A 14,800-nucleotide genomic window follows, 5' to 3' on the forward strand; every position below is an offset into this window, starting at 1 on the left:
TCAAAAATTAAAAGGTTTATTTTCCCGAGAAAATGGTTACGAATATTTCTCAAAGGGAATGAGTACTGGTGTTTGTTGCGTTTCCTTGCGGTTGTGTATTTTCGCGTTTGGCTGCGGTCGGATCAGCTGATTTAAATGGCCAGCGGATCGGGGCACGTGTCCAGCGCACGAATGTGCGGCATGCACGGAATGACCGCTTTTGGACCCGTTCTGAGCAGGCCTGCTGGCGCGGACGGCCGCTAACATCCTAGGATCGGGGGCAGGATTCTGAGGTAAGTCTAAGGAACACACTCCAAATCCTAAGACATTGGTATTCTTCACTTCAAGACGATTGCAACCGTGTCTATTGCCTCAGACGGTACCATTATCTGCATTGGTAAAGTGACGCAAGAATATCTGATAGCTGTAAAATCTTGGCTGGGTTGACGGTTTCCTATTTTAGCACGGACAAGTGTCGCATCTGCAGTTCCGTTACGTGACGGATGTCAAAACGGTAGTGTTAAACCGTGAGAACATCTAGTGCAGATGATATATATAAAACGGGTTCTTTCAAAATATAAACGAGCACAAATTGTGTAAGTTCCAATATTCGAATTACTTTTAACATCGACCGATTAAGATGGAAAGGATTGACTACGTTTTCCGTTAACATAAACGTGATCTCCTACCAGCCCCCCTCCCTCGCCATGTCCCAATATGAACGTGGGTTCACGATGCAAATTTCTTACGGTCTCCCATAGGCAAAATGCGCAGTCATTAGATATCGCGATTTTATAGATACTACGTACGTTTCACTTGCTGGACTTATATTGATTACTATACGTATATGACACTTGATAACTTTATATGGTGTGCAACGTGCATGAATATGTACATATAATGCCTATACGCTGATTAATTATTGCTTTGAACAACTATTACAATATATGGTAAAACAGATTAGCGTATATAAGATCTAATGCAACTCCTATATAATAGGTAATTCCATAGCTTAGACTTATATTGCTGTACGTATAGTGTATATGATACAAAGGTTCTGATGATACTGTTTCAAACTTAAGATTTAAGCTACCAAAGTCTAATTTTCTTATATGCGTTCGTGATTCAGAATTAGAAACAGTATAGTATAGATATACGAGTTAGAAGTAAAATATGTCAATTGATCCGAGTCGTCTTGCTTAGTAAGTTCAGTAATCTTACAGTAGCACATTCTTAAATCTGATGTAAAAGTCAAGCATAGATATAAGAATCAAAATCTATGCACATTGGCGTATGCCAACATGAACCCAGACAGCATGTAACGGTCGGAATCTATCTACACCCACACATAAGTATGATCCATGTATGCGCCCTTTGCCCCTGCACTATAAAACATAGCCTATAGGCAGTACAAACTGAATGTTTAACCGTCAGAAAGCCCAATGTATACATGATATTAGGAATATCCATAGGATTATTTTCTATGACCTGAAATCGCGAAACGCCATCGCGACAGATGTGTAAACATTCGGCCACATCTGCCAAGTATTATTAATAGACATAACGAGGGATACCCAGATTTGGGCGTAGCCTTATTAGACTGACGACAAAATACCGTTTTAAAACAGAGTTAATGCTTCTGTTAGAAGAAATCACAGCTAAATATGATCTATAATAAACTATATACCAGTTTGACATAGATCACGAACTGGCTATGAATAATAGAAAATGGATTGACAATCTCTTAAAGAAGAAGGCAATATTTGCCTGATATGTATTCACCGTGCGATGTAAAGGACTCAGTGCCAAGACTGCTGCCATAGACACCCAGCCGTAAAGTTAGTTTATTGGCTGTCAGCGAAGGACGTCGGTTCCAATACTAAAGAATCAAAAACTTCATCAATTTCCATATGTCAATTAGGGGAAACTTACATGTATACACGATCGTTATAACATATGATACTGCTAATAAAACAGACGACAAATTTCCCCTTATATGATTACATAATTGAGCAGTGTACAATATTGATGATCAGGTAAAATAGGCTGAATTCTATTGTACTGGATGATTTGCTCAATGCTTGCAATACAAGGATATCGGAAATATCATTGCGCAAACCAAGACAAAGACGACGGGACATTTTCGGGCATTAGCTGCTGAAAGGTGCTGCCATCTTTCAAATGACGTCACCGAAATCTGTGCAGAAATGACTGATTGCGTAGATATTGGTTCGACCTTGGGCTCGTAATATTGGGTAAAAATATGCTGATGAGGTAACACTCATCGTAGAATGTTGTAGTAGGCGTCTGTCATACTATACATGTATCTATCTGCTGTATGAGCAAGTATTAATGAGACGGCACGAATGGAGTTTGACCTGAACATGACCCGTTTTGTCTAAAAATAGACCAGGTCATTCTCGATCAACAGTACTGAACTGTGGACAGGCATTAGCTGGTGGATATTGTTGACATACGGGTCTGAGGTTCAGGATCAGGACATACTTAAAATCTGAGAGTCGACACTATCCCGGTTTATTCTTCACAGAAAATGTTGTACTTATCCATAGATAACGAACTGAGTATAGATGACTCACGTAGTATGGGTGATCAAATCTAGACAATGTGGCGACGCTTCCAAGTTGTATGATGTCCCGTTAAACAGTAGATTGATGGAAAATATCTAGCCAAAAAGGGAGAACAAAATCAACAAGCTTATTAATTCGTGTACACATGTCTCAAGAAGAGAGAAGTAGCGTGTAAACTTTAGAGGTAGATAGAACATAGAATAGTTTTCTTAATTTTTTTTTCTGTTATTACAATGCACAATTGTATTACTTGTAATGCATTTAGCCCGGAAGGGCATGAACATGCAATAAACATGAACATGAACATGAACATTAAACTAGTTTCCAACCCAAATAATTCTTGACCAGTTCTCAGGATCTAAATCTATCTAGTTGCTCGAGTAACTGTTACCTTATGCATACACTGTACTTATTACCTGGATGTCTAACCTTCATCAACGTTTCATGATACATCTTTGTCTTCACCATAAGACAGTTACTCAAGCAACTGGATAAGATTTTGAAACAGTCAGACGTTTCAGACAGCATCCGCAAACCGTCAGACGTGTCAGACGAGAAAACAGCGGATGCTGTCTGAAACTGTTTCAAAATTTTGTCCAGTTGCTTGAGTAACTATCTTTTGGCGTATCTTATCGCCTGGATATCTAACCTTAATCGACGCATCTTTGTCTTCGTTGTTCCCCCAGGCTTTGCTGTTTGGAACCATGGCACCAAAAAAGAAAAGGGGTGCAAACGGCAAATCCTCCCGCCCCAACTCTCCCCGACCCCTCCCCAACTTCGAACACCACGGCAAGGAGATCTCCAGCGGTTCCCATGGCGACCGCGTCCTGCAGGGACTCAACAGGCTGAGGAACGACCGGTTGCTATGTGACGTCACCGTCGTCTGCAAGGGGAAGACGTTCGACGCTCACAGGGCCGTCCTGGCGTCGTGCAGCGACTACTTCCGGTCCAACTTCGTCGGGGACGCCAACAACAAGAACGGCGATGTGTTCGAACTGCACGGGCTGTCCGTCCAGGGTGTCTCCACGGTCATCAACTATGCTTACACCGGGAAGCTGCATCTGACGGTCTGTATTGTTTGTTGTTCATTTGAAAGGTCTCCATTAGTGACAGTACATGATACTTCACTACTCTTCCTGGAGTCGTAATAGTGTCTAACAGACGACACTCTAAATCCGGAATGACACTCTAAATCCGGAATGACACTCTGAATCCGGAATGACACTCTAAATCCGGAATGACACTCTAAATCCGGAATGACACTATAAATCCGGAAAACTTTAATCGTTTGAAAATAGATTAACCAAATGAATAAACATTTGTTGGTATGATTTATGAAAGGGTAATGAATATGTATACAGATTGCAATTAGATGTCTCCAGGGACAAAGTAAATTCTCCGGAATTCTGGGAACATGAGCCAGGACTTTGGACAATTATGGGAACCTCAGACAGAACTTGGGCAAACTGTATGTTAAAAAGAATTAAAAAAGATGTTTCCCTTTGAGCCATTAGTATTCTACATCATGATGTAACATCATCAGTATCAGATGAAGTTATTGTCTCCCCTTCCCCCAAAAAAACAACTACAAAAAATCTTAAAGTTTTCTTTTTGTCCTCCTTCCAGGTGGGCAGTGTGGGCAGCACCATCGCGGCTGCCAGCTACCTGCAGATGCCGGCTCTGGTAAAGCAGTGCTGCGACTTCCTGATGACGGACATCACGGTGGAGAGCTGCATCGACATCGCCAACATCGCGTCCTCCTACGACCTCAAGTCCGTCAAGGACTTTGCCGAGAAGTAACTATCTCCATTTTCACTTCGAATAATGTCAAAACATACAAAATGTAATATTGCTTTCACGTATTTTGCCAATAAGTAGACCCCTAATTCTATTCATTTTAACTTCATGATATTCAAATCATAGAAAATACCTGTAAGATTTCTTCCATTACACGACTATCAACAGCTTGCTTTAGACCAACCATTGTCGCCTGCACTCTTCTTGGCATTGCATTCAATTACTTTACAAATAGATCAAAGAAATATTCTATCACAGAGAATGAAACCATCGTAACGCTCAGTACACAATGACGCCCGAGTCCAAAGAATCAGCAAATACCAAATAAAAACTACATCATGAAATCTCAACGATTTGGTAAATCCAATCTGACTGTATTCCCTTTTTTCCCACACCAGATACATCCTGGAGAACTTTGTTGCCTTCTCGGACGGTGAGCAGTTCCAGCGGCTGAGTGTGGACCAGCTGTGTGGATTCCTAGGTGGGTATTCTTTCTATCAGTTCTCAACGTGCAACAGCATGTTCTCTTTGGACCAAGTTACTTCAAAGACAGATGAGTGTAGTACATTAACCTCCAAGTAGATCTTTGGGGACGGTTACGTTTCTCAACGGCCGGCTGGGCCCAAAATCTGACCGCACAGCCCCTAGAATAATTTTCAATGGGCCAAGCAGATCATTTGGGGCTGTGCGGTCGGAATTTGGCCCATGACAGTTAGAAACCGTCATGATTTTGTCCCCTAGGATCTGCTTCGAGATCATAGTGGCATTGGGCACATACAAAATGTATTATAATATTGCTTTCACGTATTTTGCCAATAAGTAGACCCCTAATTCTATTCATTTCAACTTCATGATATTCAAATCATAGAAAATACGTGGCATAGTGGCATTGGGCACATATGAAAGCGAACAGTGAAAAAAAGGGATCTTAACGTATGATTTACTGAGTTACTGGAGAGCCCTTCATGCAAAGAAATTCGTCTTAGCATAGGCAAGTCGCATTATTTGAATAGAGTTAGTGACGCGTAATTATACTGAGGGACAGAGATGCGTTTAGACATGTTGCAGTCTGCCAGGCTAATCTTATATATGTCTTGCTCTTTCCTCAGGTAACGATGACTTGCTGCTGCACCCCGAGTTGACGGTGTTCCAGATCGCCCTGAAGTGGTTAAATCATGACCCCAACACGCGCATGCAGCACGTGGCCAAGGTACGTCATTGACATTTTAGTTCTCTATGATGCTGTAAACAGGTTTGTAAGATACCCTGCTGTAAATTTAATCTTCAACAGTGGTCGTAAAACTCTAATCATGAAAAAGTCGATGTCATCTCCTGCCCTCGCAAGCTTCTGTGTAAGTGGAATATTGCGCTTGACGCAAAATATCAATGGATGTATCAACTTTGATAGCGCAAATGTCTATTGACTACGACAAAAGTGTGACAAAGGTTTAAGGACATAACTTCCAGCAGCTTTCCTCTGGCTGCAGGTCTAGCTAATTAGCTAATGGCTTATATAACTATGTCAAAGTTTAAAGGAACTTCACTCCATCTTCGTCGACATGACTGACTTTCCAACATTTGTCTTTCCTGTAGGTCATGGGTCACATCCGGTTCCCGATCATCCCTGCCGCCGACCTGGTCCAGCATGTGCAGACGGTGCCTTTCATGATGAGGGACCCTGACTGCCAGGCCGCCCTGGTGGAGGCCATGAACTATCACCTGCTTCCTCACCAGCAGAACGTGCTCCAGTCACGCAGGACCAAACTCAGGTCAAAGGTAAGGAAAGGTCATGAAACAAGCTCAGGTCAAAGGTAATGAAAGGGCGTGAGCGATCACCTGCTGCCTCACCAGCAGAACGTGGTCCAGTCACGCAGGACCAAACTCAGGTCAAAGGTAAGGAAAGGTCATGAACCAAGCTCAGGTCAAAAGTAAGGAAAGGTCGTGAGCGATCACGTGCTGCCCCACCAGCAGAACGTCCTTCAGTCACGCAGGACCAAGCTCAGGTCAAAGGTAAGGAAAGTTCATGAACCAAGCTCAGGTCAAAGGTAAGTAAAGTTCATAAACCAAGCTCAGGTCAAAGTTACACAATGACGTCAAATAGATCATTCGTTCGGACTGCAGCAATGATGAGTGTAAATCTTAGCAATGCTCAGTTCCACACATCCAGAAGGGTACTGGAGGCTTCCACATCAATAGCTCCACCAATCCCAGATAATCATCGTGCAAGCAGTTGACTGTGCACATGTCTTACGACATGTCATCTTCATCGTCATCGGGTGGCTTCTGAGCAGTCAACCTAAAATCACATTCAGACCTCAAGTTTTGATGTTACCACTTATCTACATTATCCGATCTTATTATCATCTTCGTTCTTCTCCCCAGTCGCGGGTCCTGGTGACAGTAGGCGGCAAGCCTCCCCAGCTGGACCAGCCTCTCACACGCAGAGTCAACCTGCTCGACACCAAGACTTCCACCTGGCAACATCTGACAGATATGGTAGGCTCGTCCAAAGATAGATGCATAATAAAATGTATGATATCTTTGACTTGCTTCACTATTGTAGTTTTCCTAGCATTCACTCGTATTATTCCATCAGATACAACGTTGGTGAAACAGAATATGTCTACATGCCTTATAATATGGATGATCTTTTCAACAAACCTTCTTACTTTTAGGCTATGTTGAGTGAAGATTGCTCTCTTTACCATGTTTGTTTAGGTTTGTAAAAGCGGACATCAAGCGGCGGTGGTGATGGATAACTTCCTGTACGTAGTGGGTGGGGAGGACCAGTACGACGCCTCTAACCAGGCCAAACACAGCGTCAACACGGCAGTCAGGTAAGCAGACCTTTCCTCATCATGTTAATCAAGCAAACGGCTTATCTCCAAGCAGATCTACCTAGCCTGGCAAGACAGTATCTAAATGGGCAAAACAGCATTGAGCCAAAACAATATCCAACTGGCTACCGGCGGCCAGTTGGATGCTGTTTGGGCCCTTTAGATTTTGTCTTGCCATCGGTAGATCTTCTTGGAGAAAAAATTATGTTTCATCATATAATGTAATTTTTAGGGTTATGCAGAGACCTCAACCCCAAATTTACAGGATACCTGAAGCTACAACCAAGACGTATTTTAATTCGAAAAGAGGAAAAGAGCAGACAAGTTGATAAGAAAACCACTGTCTTCGAGTAACTACCACCTACTCTAGATCCGACAGTCTTTGAGGTGGCTTGCTGTTTCGAAATCTCTTTTATGTCTGACAAGCTTTTCGCCCCACTCCCAGATACGACCCGAGGTCCAACACGTGGGTGCAACTAGCACACATGAATGAGAGACGCACGCACTTCCACGTTAATGCTGTGTCAGGGCGCCTCCTCGCGGTAGGAGGCAGGAACGCAGGTGAGCATGAGACTTTAAAAAAGTTTTCCCTAATTATTTTGTCACGACCTTGTGATCGTGAGAGGTACTTCACACGGCTTTTGTCACTCTACTCAGGAGTAAAATGACTTCGGTTGCGGAGGTAAAAGGCAGTGGAAGGAAAGGGACGGGCTCCACCTTCCAATACCGTGCCCTAGACACAGTGGATAACACCCAACTGCCCGTACTACGTCAAAAGAATATGGGATCACCTTTACCTTTTCCCAATTGCAGGCGGCACACTGTCCTCTGTGGAGATGTATGACCCTGCGAAGAACGAGTGGACGTACGTGTCCAACCTCCTCTACCCGCGCTGCTGCCACGCAGGGGCTGTGCATGGGGGATTGCTGTACATCGGAGGAGGGTACGTCACCTTACAGCACTTGGTTCATAGAGACCATGCATACTCACCATAGTCAACGTAAGGATGATTGAAAATGAGATAATAGTAAATATAAACCACTGCCAGTACCCTTTACACATACATGTATAACTTAAAAATAAGTATAATGATACTAATAATAAGTTTGATAAACGTGGATGTGATAGTGATAAATCTAGAATCAAAGTGATACTAGAATAAAAGAAGGGATCCTTCCCAGTACGAGTGGATCAAACCTTTTTGTGCGTAACGTACAAACCTGTTGTGTAAGTTTCCTGGCTAGACGAACAAAAAAGAAACAAACATCGATCTGTACGTTTGCAGGTACATCGGCGGGACGTACTCGCGGTCCCTGATCTGCTACCGGCTGTCCGAGGACAGCTGGAATGACCGGACCTCCATGAGCCAGCCCCGGGGGTGGCACAACATGGTGACGGTGGGGGAGAAGATCATCGCGATGGGAGGCAGTCAGCTGAGCGGGAAGGGCGACAGAGTGGACGTCATGCACGTGGAGAGCTACAGGTGAGGGGATCTCCTTTCCATGTATGGACAGGGTAGGACAACTGTTTTGACCGATTTTCAGGGGGAAAATCCATAGATCAACGAAGTCTATGAGACTTATTCAATGAAATTGTGACTCCCATCACTTGTTGATGATACTATTATTCAATGAAATTGTGACTCCCATCACTTGTTGTTGATACTATTATTCAATGAAATTGTAACTCCCATCACTTGTTGTTGATACTATTATTCAATGAAATTGTGACTCCCATCACTTGTTGTTGATACTATTATTCAATGAAATTGTGACTCCCATCACTTGTTGATGATACTATTATTCAATGAAATTGTGACTCCCATCACTTGTTGTTGATACTATTATTCAATGAAATTGTGACTCCCATCACTTGTTGTTGATACTATTATTCAATGAAATTGTGACTCCCATCACTTGTTGATGATACTATTATTCAATGAAATTGTGACTCCCATCACTTGTTGTTGATACTATTATTCAATGAAATTGTGACTCCCATCACTTGTTGTTGATACTATTATTCAATGAAATTGTGACTCCCATCACTTGTTGATGATACTATTATTCAATGAAATTGTGACTCCCATCACTTGTTGTTGATACTATTATTCAATGAAATTGTGACTCCCATCACTTGTTGTTGATACTATTATTCAATGAAATTGTGACTCCCATCACTTGTTGATGATACTATTATTCAATGAAATTGTGACTCCCATCACTTGTTGTTGATACTATTATTCAATGAAATTGTGACTCCCATCACTTGTTGATGATACTATTATTCAATGAAATTGTGACTCCCATCACTTGTTGTTGATACTATTATTCAATGAAATTGTGACTCCCATCACTTGTTGTTGATACTATTATTCAATGAAATTGTGACTCCCATCACTTGTTGATGATACTATTATTCAATGAAATTGTGACTCCCATCACTTGTTGATGATACTAGTATTCAATGAAATTGTGACTCCCATGACTTGTTGTTGATACTATTATTCAATGAAATTGTGACTCCCATCACTTGTTGATGATACTATTATTCAATGAAATTGTGACTCCCATGACTTGTTGATGAGACTGCTATTCAATGAAATTGTGACTCCCATCACTTGTTGATGATACTATTATTCAATGAAATTGTGACTCCCATGACTTGTTGATGAGACTGCTATTCAATGAAATTGTGACTCCCATCACTTGTTGTTGATACTATTATTCAATGAAATTGTGACTCCCATCACTTGTTGATGATACTATTATTCAATGAAATTGTGACTCCCATGACTTGTTGATGAGACTGCTATTCAATGAAATTGTGACCCCCATCACTTGTTATTGTAAGATGGAATGAATGTTAAGTGCATATGTGGGCAACCTGGACAAGTATCGTTTCTCTAACTTAGAATCAAAGTTTTCTGAATAAATACAGGTGATTTCCATTTGAAAGTATATCGCAGCCAGTCTGAATTGCATAGCCTGTGTGCCATCCCGGTTAGATTTCCGTGACTTTAATACTCACCGCTAAAATTAGCCGGGATGGAAGCCAGGCAAGAATGGCTAATTTTGACGGATAATGCTCAAACTTACTGTAGACTATCATTAATCTTTCTGTTGTTCCCCGCAGTCCCCTGAACGACCAGTGGACTACCTTGTCACCCATCCTGTCGGGAGTCAGCACAGCCGGAGCCGCGGCCGTCGGCAACAAAGTGTACGTCTGCGGCGGCTGGAGCGAGTCTACCAGGCAGTACCTGAAGGCCGCGCAGTGCTACGATGTTTCTCGGGACGAGTGGAGCTGGGCGCCCGAGATGAGCGGGCCTCTGGTCGCGGTGTCGGCCATCGCCCTCACCGTGCCCGTCGATCGAGTGAAAACTGGTGGTTACCAGTTCGGAACGGAGTCGAAGTGAATGAGAAAAAAAATTAAGAGCAAAACACGAACGCTTCAATACGGAGTAACGAAAGAAACATACAAACTGTACAAAAGTGTACGGAAACTTTCCAATGGTTTCTAATTTCGCATATCAGTCAATGTAAAATGGTTTTAATCCTGTTACCCGCAAGTAGGAAGCAAAGCATATTTAATACTTGTTGCAATGATAAAGGAAAGATTTTGTTTTGGTCTGCGTGAATAAAAGACACATCTCATGTCACACACGGAATGAATGACGGCCAGTGTAATTTCTGAATCATGAGTCGGAGAGGGAGAGTGCTGAGAAGAGTTGTGCTTTGAAGTTGAGAGATATCTATAAATTCAAAGGCTGGAAAGTGAAGTGGAATAAAAGGGAACGTTAAGTGGAATAAGAGTTCAAAGATCTTACGTCTCCATTTCTCGCGCGCCTTGTCTAGCTCATTAATTATGCATATCACTTACTGTCCTGCGAATGTGACTAGGAGATGGAAAATACATAACTGCGAAACACAGACAGACCGAATTTCCAACAAAAAAAACAATAGCTTACTGTGAATTAGTCACCTCTTCCATTAACCCCATGACCTGGAATGTCTGTCATGTCTGATAAACGACTAGCCCCACTACCTCCTATCTTTACTTTCAGTCACTCCCACAAGTCTGAGCTTTGGGGTGACGCGATACGCATATTCCCATTCCCTTCCTGCTACTCTATAGACAGTGTATTCGAATAAATGCGGACACACAAGAACACAAACATCCAAACACACCGAAAATAAAACCTCTGTACGCTGGGGCAATAAAACGAAAAGAACAAGAACAAGGGAAGCATCATGTAAAAAAGAGAACATTAAAATGATGAATGAAGCATCAAACAACAGAAAGCAAAGAAAACGCAGACAGTAAGAAATGTCATAAAGGACAACAAAGTAGCAGTAGAAGTAGTAGGCATTCATCAGTCTCGCAAGACTAAATAGTACAGATTCTACACAACTTGGTATTTATTGTTGGTCTTTACGCTTCAAACGTCTGAGGACAACAAAGTATGGAAGGAAAACCGACAAACGAGATAAAACAGTTCTTGGTATTGTCAATGACCTGCGAGTCACTTCAGCGGTAACAATGCGCGAAACACCGCCTCCCGAAACTCTGTCCATCTTCTGGTCTTCTGTCCTTGGGAAGAGTCAAAGAAATCCTCGCTGTCTATAACAGTGCAGCCCTCAAACTCCCGCGGTACGGGGTAATGCTTGTACACCACCGCCGCCACGCACCCGTGATCCCGCTCATTCACCTGTCGTCGCGTCTTCTCAGCGTGCTGTAGGCAATTCCTACAAGACGAAATAAGATCAACACACGTATGAAGTACATGTAGTTAAGTTGTTAACCATGGTACCGCCTACAGTCACGGATACATCTAACTCGTAAACAACCAGATTTGCCCTTACATCTTCTCGGCTACGTAAATGAATACAACTACTCCTATGAGACACATGTACAACTTATCTAATAGTAACATTTTACATTGTCCTAGCCCTGTTTTCCTTTTCGTGCCACATGCTTTTGATACATCCTCAGAAAAAATCCCGTCCTGTAAGCTTTTGGTTTATTGATATTGTTAAATCCACAGAATGTTTTGTTGCCTTGAGAAATACGTTAGCTCACCCAATCCTAAGGTTGTAGGAAATATACACAGATGACATTACCTGGCATAGGTCAAGGTTACGACATGTAGAACACAGCACGACCGAGACAGACATCTTTCAATGTTGTCCATCGGAAACAGCCCGGGCTCAAAGTCTCTCGATTCATAACAACAATGAAGACCGCAATCCACCTCGAGCAGTTTCACCAACTCATCAGCATAGACCTGATCCTTAGGGTCATACATGATGAACACATTGTAGCGACAACTGTGACCGCCAGGTGGCGTAATTGAATGGTGGAACGTTTCGCGATAGACATCACTTGCGATAACTTCGTTGATGTCAGCCTGGATGCGAGCAACAGCTAGATCGCATTCTGTAGAACGATGTCGGTCTACAATGCCGCCAAAAGCTGTAAGAAACGTTCTGTACACCTTTGCTTCGCAAAAGTCATTGTTTTCGTCACATGTGTCCATCAACTGCTGGTTGAGATGTGCTAGCAATTGATCATCTGTACCGACAGAGGACGGTAGGGGATAGCATTTCAGCACCGGCAGATATCGTAACAACGTTGCAGCAAGTTCTTCTGTCGGTTTCTTCTCCCGTCCTAGGAGAATGTCGTAGACCGAAACTTTGTCTGATTGTATGGGTACGGCTTGTGCCATCTCTGTCACACACATCTCCAACACTTTACACAGCAGTACCTTTCCACGTGCGATATCACCCTGATCGAGTAAGTACACCCCCCACAGCTCCAGAACACTTCGAGCACACTTTCGAAACTGTGGAGACCGATCGCCCGAGCGGAGCGACTGCTCCAAAACGCCGAACACTTCCGAAGGATCCGTGCCCAGGGAATACTTCGTTCTCGCAAGGTCCTTCAGGATCATGTAGGGAGAATTTCCTCCTAGCTCGAGAGCTTTTACGAAGTATTCTCTTGCTCTTTTCAGTAAGGGACTTTTGACATCTTTTAAGACAAGATTTCCTGCCGCAGTTAGAATTCGGTCTATCTGTCCTCTTTTCATGGCGTCGGTATTTGCTTCGAATTTTAGAATGCAATCGGACCTGGTGCCCTTCAACCGTGCAGCGCCACTTGCCGATTTGGGAAGGAGTTGCTGGGTTGCATGTGGTTCAGGAGGTGTGGGTTTTACACTGTGCCACACGTCTCCTCGGTTAAAATCTGTCGCACTTCTTGCAACTTTTGTCTGAGAAGTTGGAGTATTGACTTGAGACGCTTTTGCTGATGACTTAAGACGTGGTTTGACGTCTTCACGGTTCCTTGTAGGTCTATAAGGTCTGGGTTTCTTAGAAGACGCCCACTTTTCTAGGTAAACCAACCCGACTTCATGATACGCAAATGAAGTTGGCCTGAGCTCTAAGGCTTGTTCTAACGTGGCAATGGCAGTGGTAAATGTCTTACAAAGTCTTAGATAACGTCCTAGTCTTTCTAAGACGAATGCATCCTTCCCCTGCGCAGTGGCTTCAGCTTTGGCGAAGCATTCTTCTACAGTTTGATGTGACGCCATTTTCTTCATCAGCTCTTGTTCTGGTTCGGACAAAAAGCGGAAATACTTCACTTGCGTCTCCCCTAGCAACAGCCACGCCCTAGCGACCATCACCATGGTTCCCTCTGTAACCACGCCTAGAAACACGTCTCTGGCCTTTCCGTAAAACGAGTCAGGATCAAAACCTTCTATCTGTTCACAGACATTCTTATCCTGACATTTAGACAGCAATAGACCAAGGCCAAACTTTAGAACGAGTCTGCACTCTGCGTCTAAGACTGGACAAGATAAAGCATTCTCGTAGAGTTCGATTCCTCGTTTGAAACACTTTGGTCCGAGTTGTGAGCAGCAAAACGCTTTCTCGCCCGACGATATCGCCTTCCTCAACCCAACCTCTTCCTCTGTTGTCTTTCCTGGAGATATCTTGTCCTCAAATTCCTCCAGAACAATCTTAGCCTGTGTAAGACGGTTGTGCTCAAGGAGGATGTACCCTCTTGTTGTAAAAGCGATGATGTTTGTTGGGTCACGATCCTTCACTCTCCCAAGACACCCTTTCGCCTCTTTCGTCATGTTGAGCTTGAAGTACAGAAATCCGAGCATATTTTCCACCTGGTTTAGTAGCACGGATGAAGATGTGTCTTCTCTCTTGCGCTCGACTCGGTGAAGAAGTCTGATCAAGTCTGTTCTTCTCCATTCCCCGATTCCAAGGTCGGCCAAGTTGGGGAAAGTTTGAAAACGGCGCCACAACTGTCTCGCTTCCGGGTTGTAGAAAGTCGACTGCATTGTGAAATCTTCCTCTCACGGCGACGCCCTGTGTCGTTCAGATTTTCTATGTGATAAAAGCAACGTAATAAACGTCTTCAAGACATCCATACAGTGACCAAATAGCAGGAAGACACCGTCAAAGTTCAGAGAAGGGAGAAAACAAAACTTTTTCGGCCATCTTGTATCCAGTAGACGATGCGACTATCATAACTCGGGGTAAATAAATATAGCTACCAGTATTCTACGTGTAACTGTTTCTTACGGTTATA

At 43.1% G+C, this 14,800-nt stretch overlaps 2 protein-coding genes across 2 annotated transcripts; one reads left to right on the forward strand and one right to left on the reverse strand.

The window, feature by feature from the left end:
• Positions 1-138: 138 nt before the first annotated feature.
• LOC136424225 (kelch-like protein 31) lies at positions 139-11,012 on the forward strand. Its single transcript, XM_066412745.1, has 12 exons — positions 139-272; positions 3,254-3,634; positions 4,194-4,363; positions 4,763-4,845; positions 5,474-5,574; positions 5,958-6,140; positions 6,747-6,860; positions 7,083-7,201; positions 7,647-7,762; positions 8,015-8,144; positions 8,487-8,684; positions 10,337-11,012. The coding sequence occupies exons 2-12, from the start codon at positions 3,272-3,274 to the stop codon at positions 10,614-10,616; spliced, it is 1,857 nt and encodes a 618-aa protein (XP_066268842.1). The 5' UTR covers positions 139-272; positions 3,254-3,271; the 3' UTR covers positions 10,617-11,012.
• Positions 11,013-11,595: 583 nt separating this feature from the next.
• Positions 11,596-14,714, reverse strand: LOC136424347 (uncharacterized). The gene is made up of 2 exons (XM_066412913.1): positions 12,322-14,714; positions 11,596-11,946 (listed from the first exon to the last, which is right to left on the reverse strand). The coding sequence occupies exons 1-2, from the start codon at positions 14,547-14,549 to the stop codon at positions 11,724-11,726; spliced, it is 2,451 nt and encodes an 816-aa protein (XP_066269010.1). The 5' UTR covers positions 14,550-14,714; the 3' UTR covers positions 11,596-11,723.
• Positions 14,715-14,800: the final 86 nt, after the last annotated feature.

The sequence above is a fragment of the Branchiostoma lanceolatum genome, chromosome 18 (genome assembly GCF_035083965.1).
Source record: "Branchiostoma lanceolatum isolate klBraLanc5 chromosome 18, klBraLanc5.hap2, whole genome shotgun sequence".
Taxonomy (NCBI): Eukaryota; Metazoa; Chordata; class Leptocardii; order Amphioxiformes; family Branchiostomatidae; genus Branchiostoma; species Branchiostoma lanceolatum.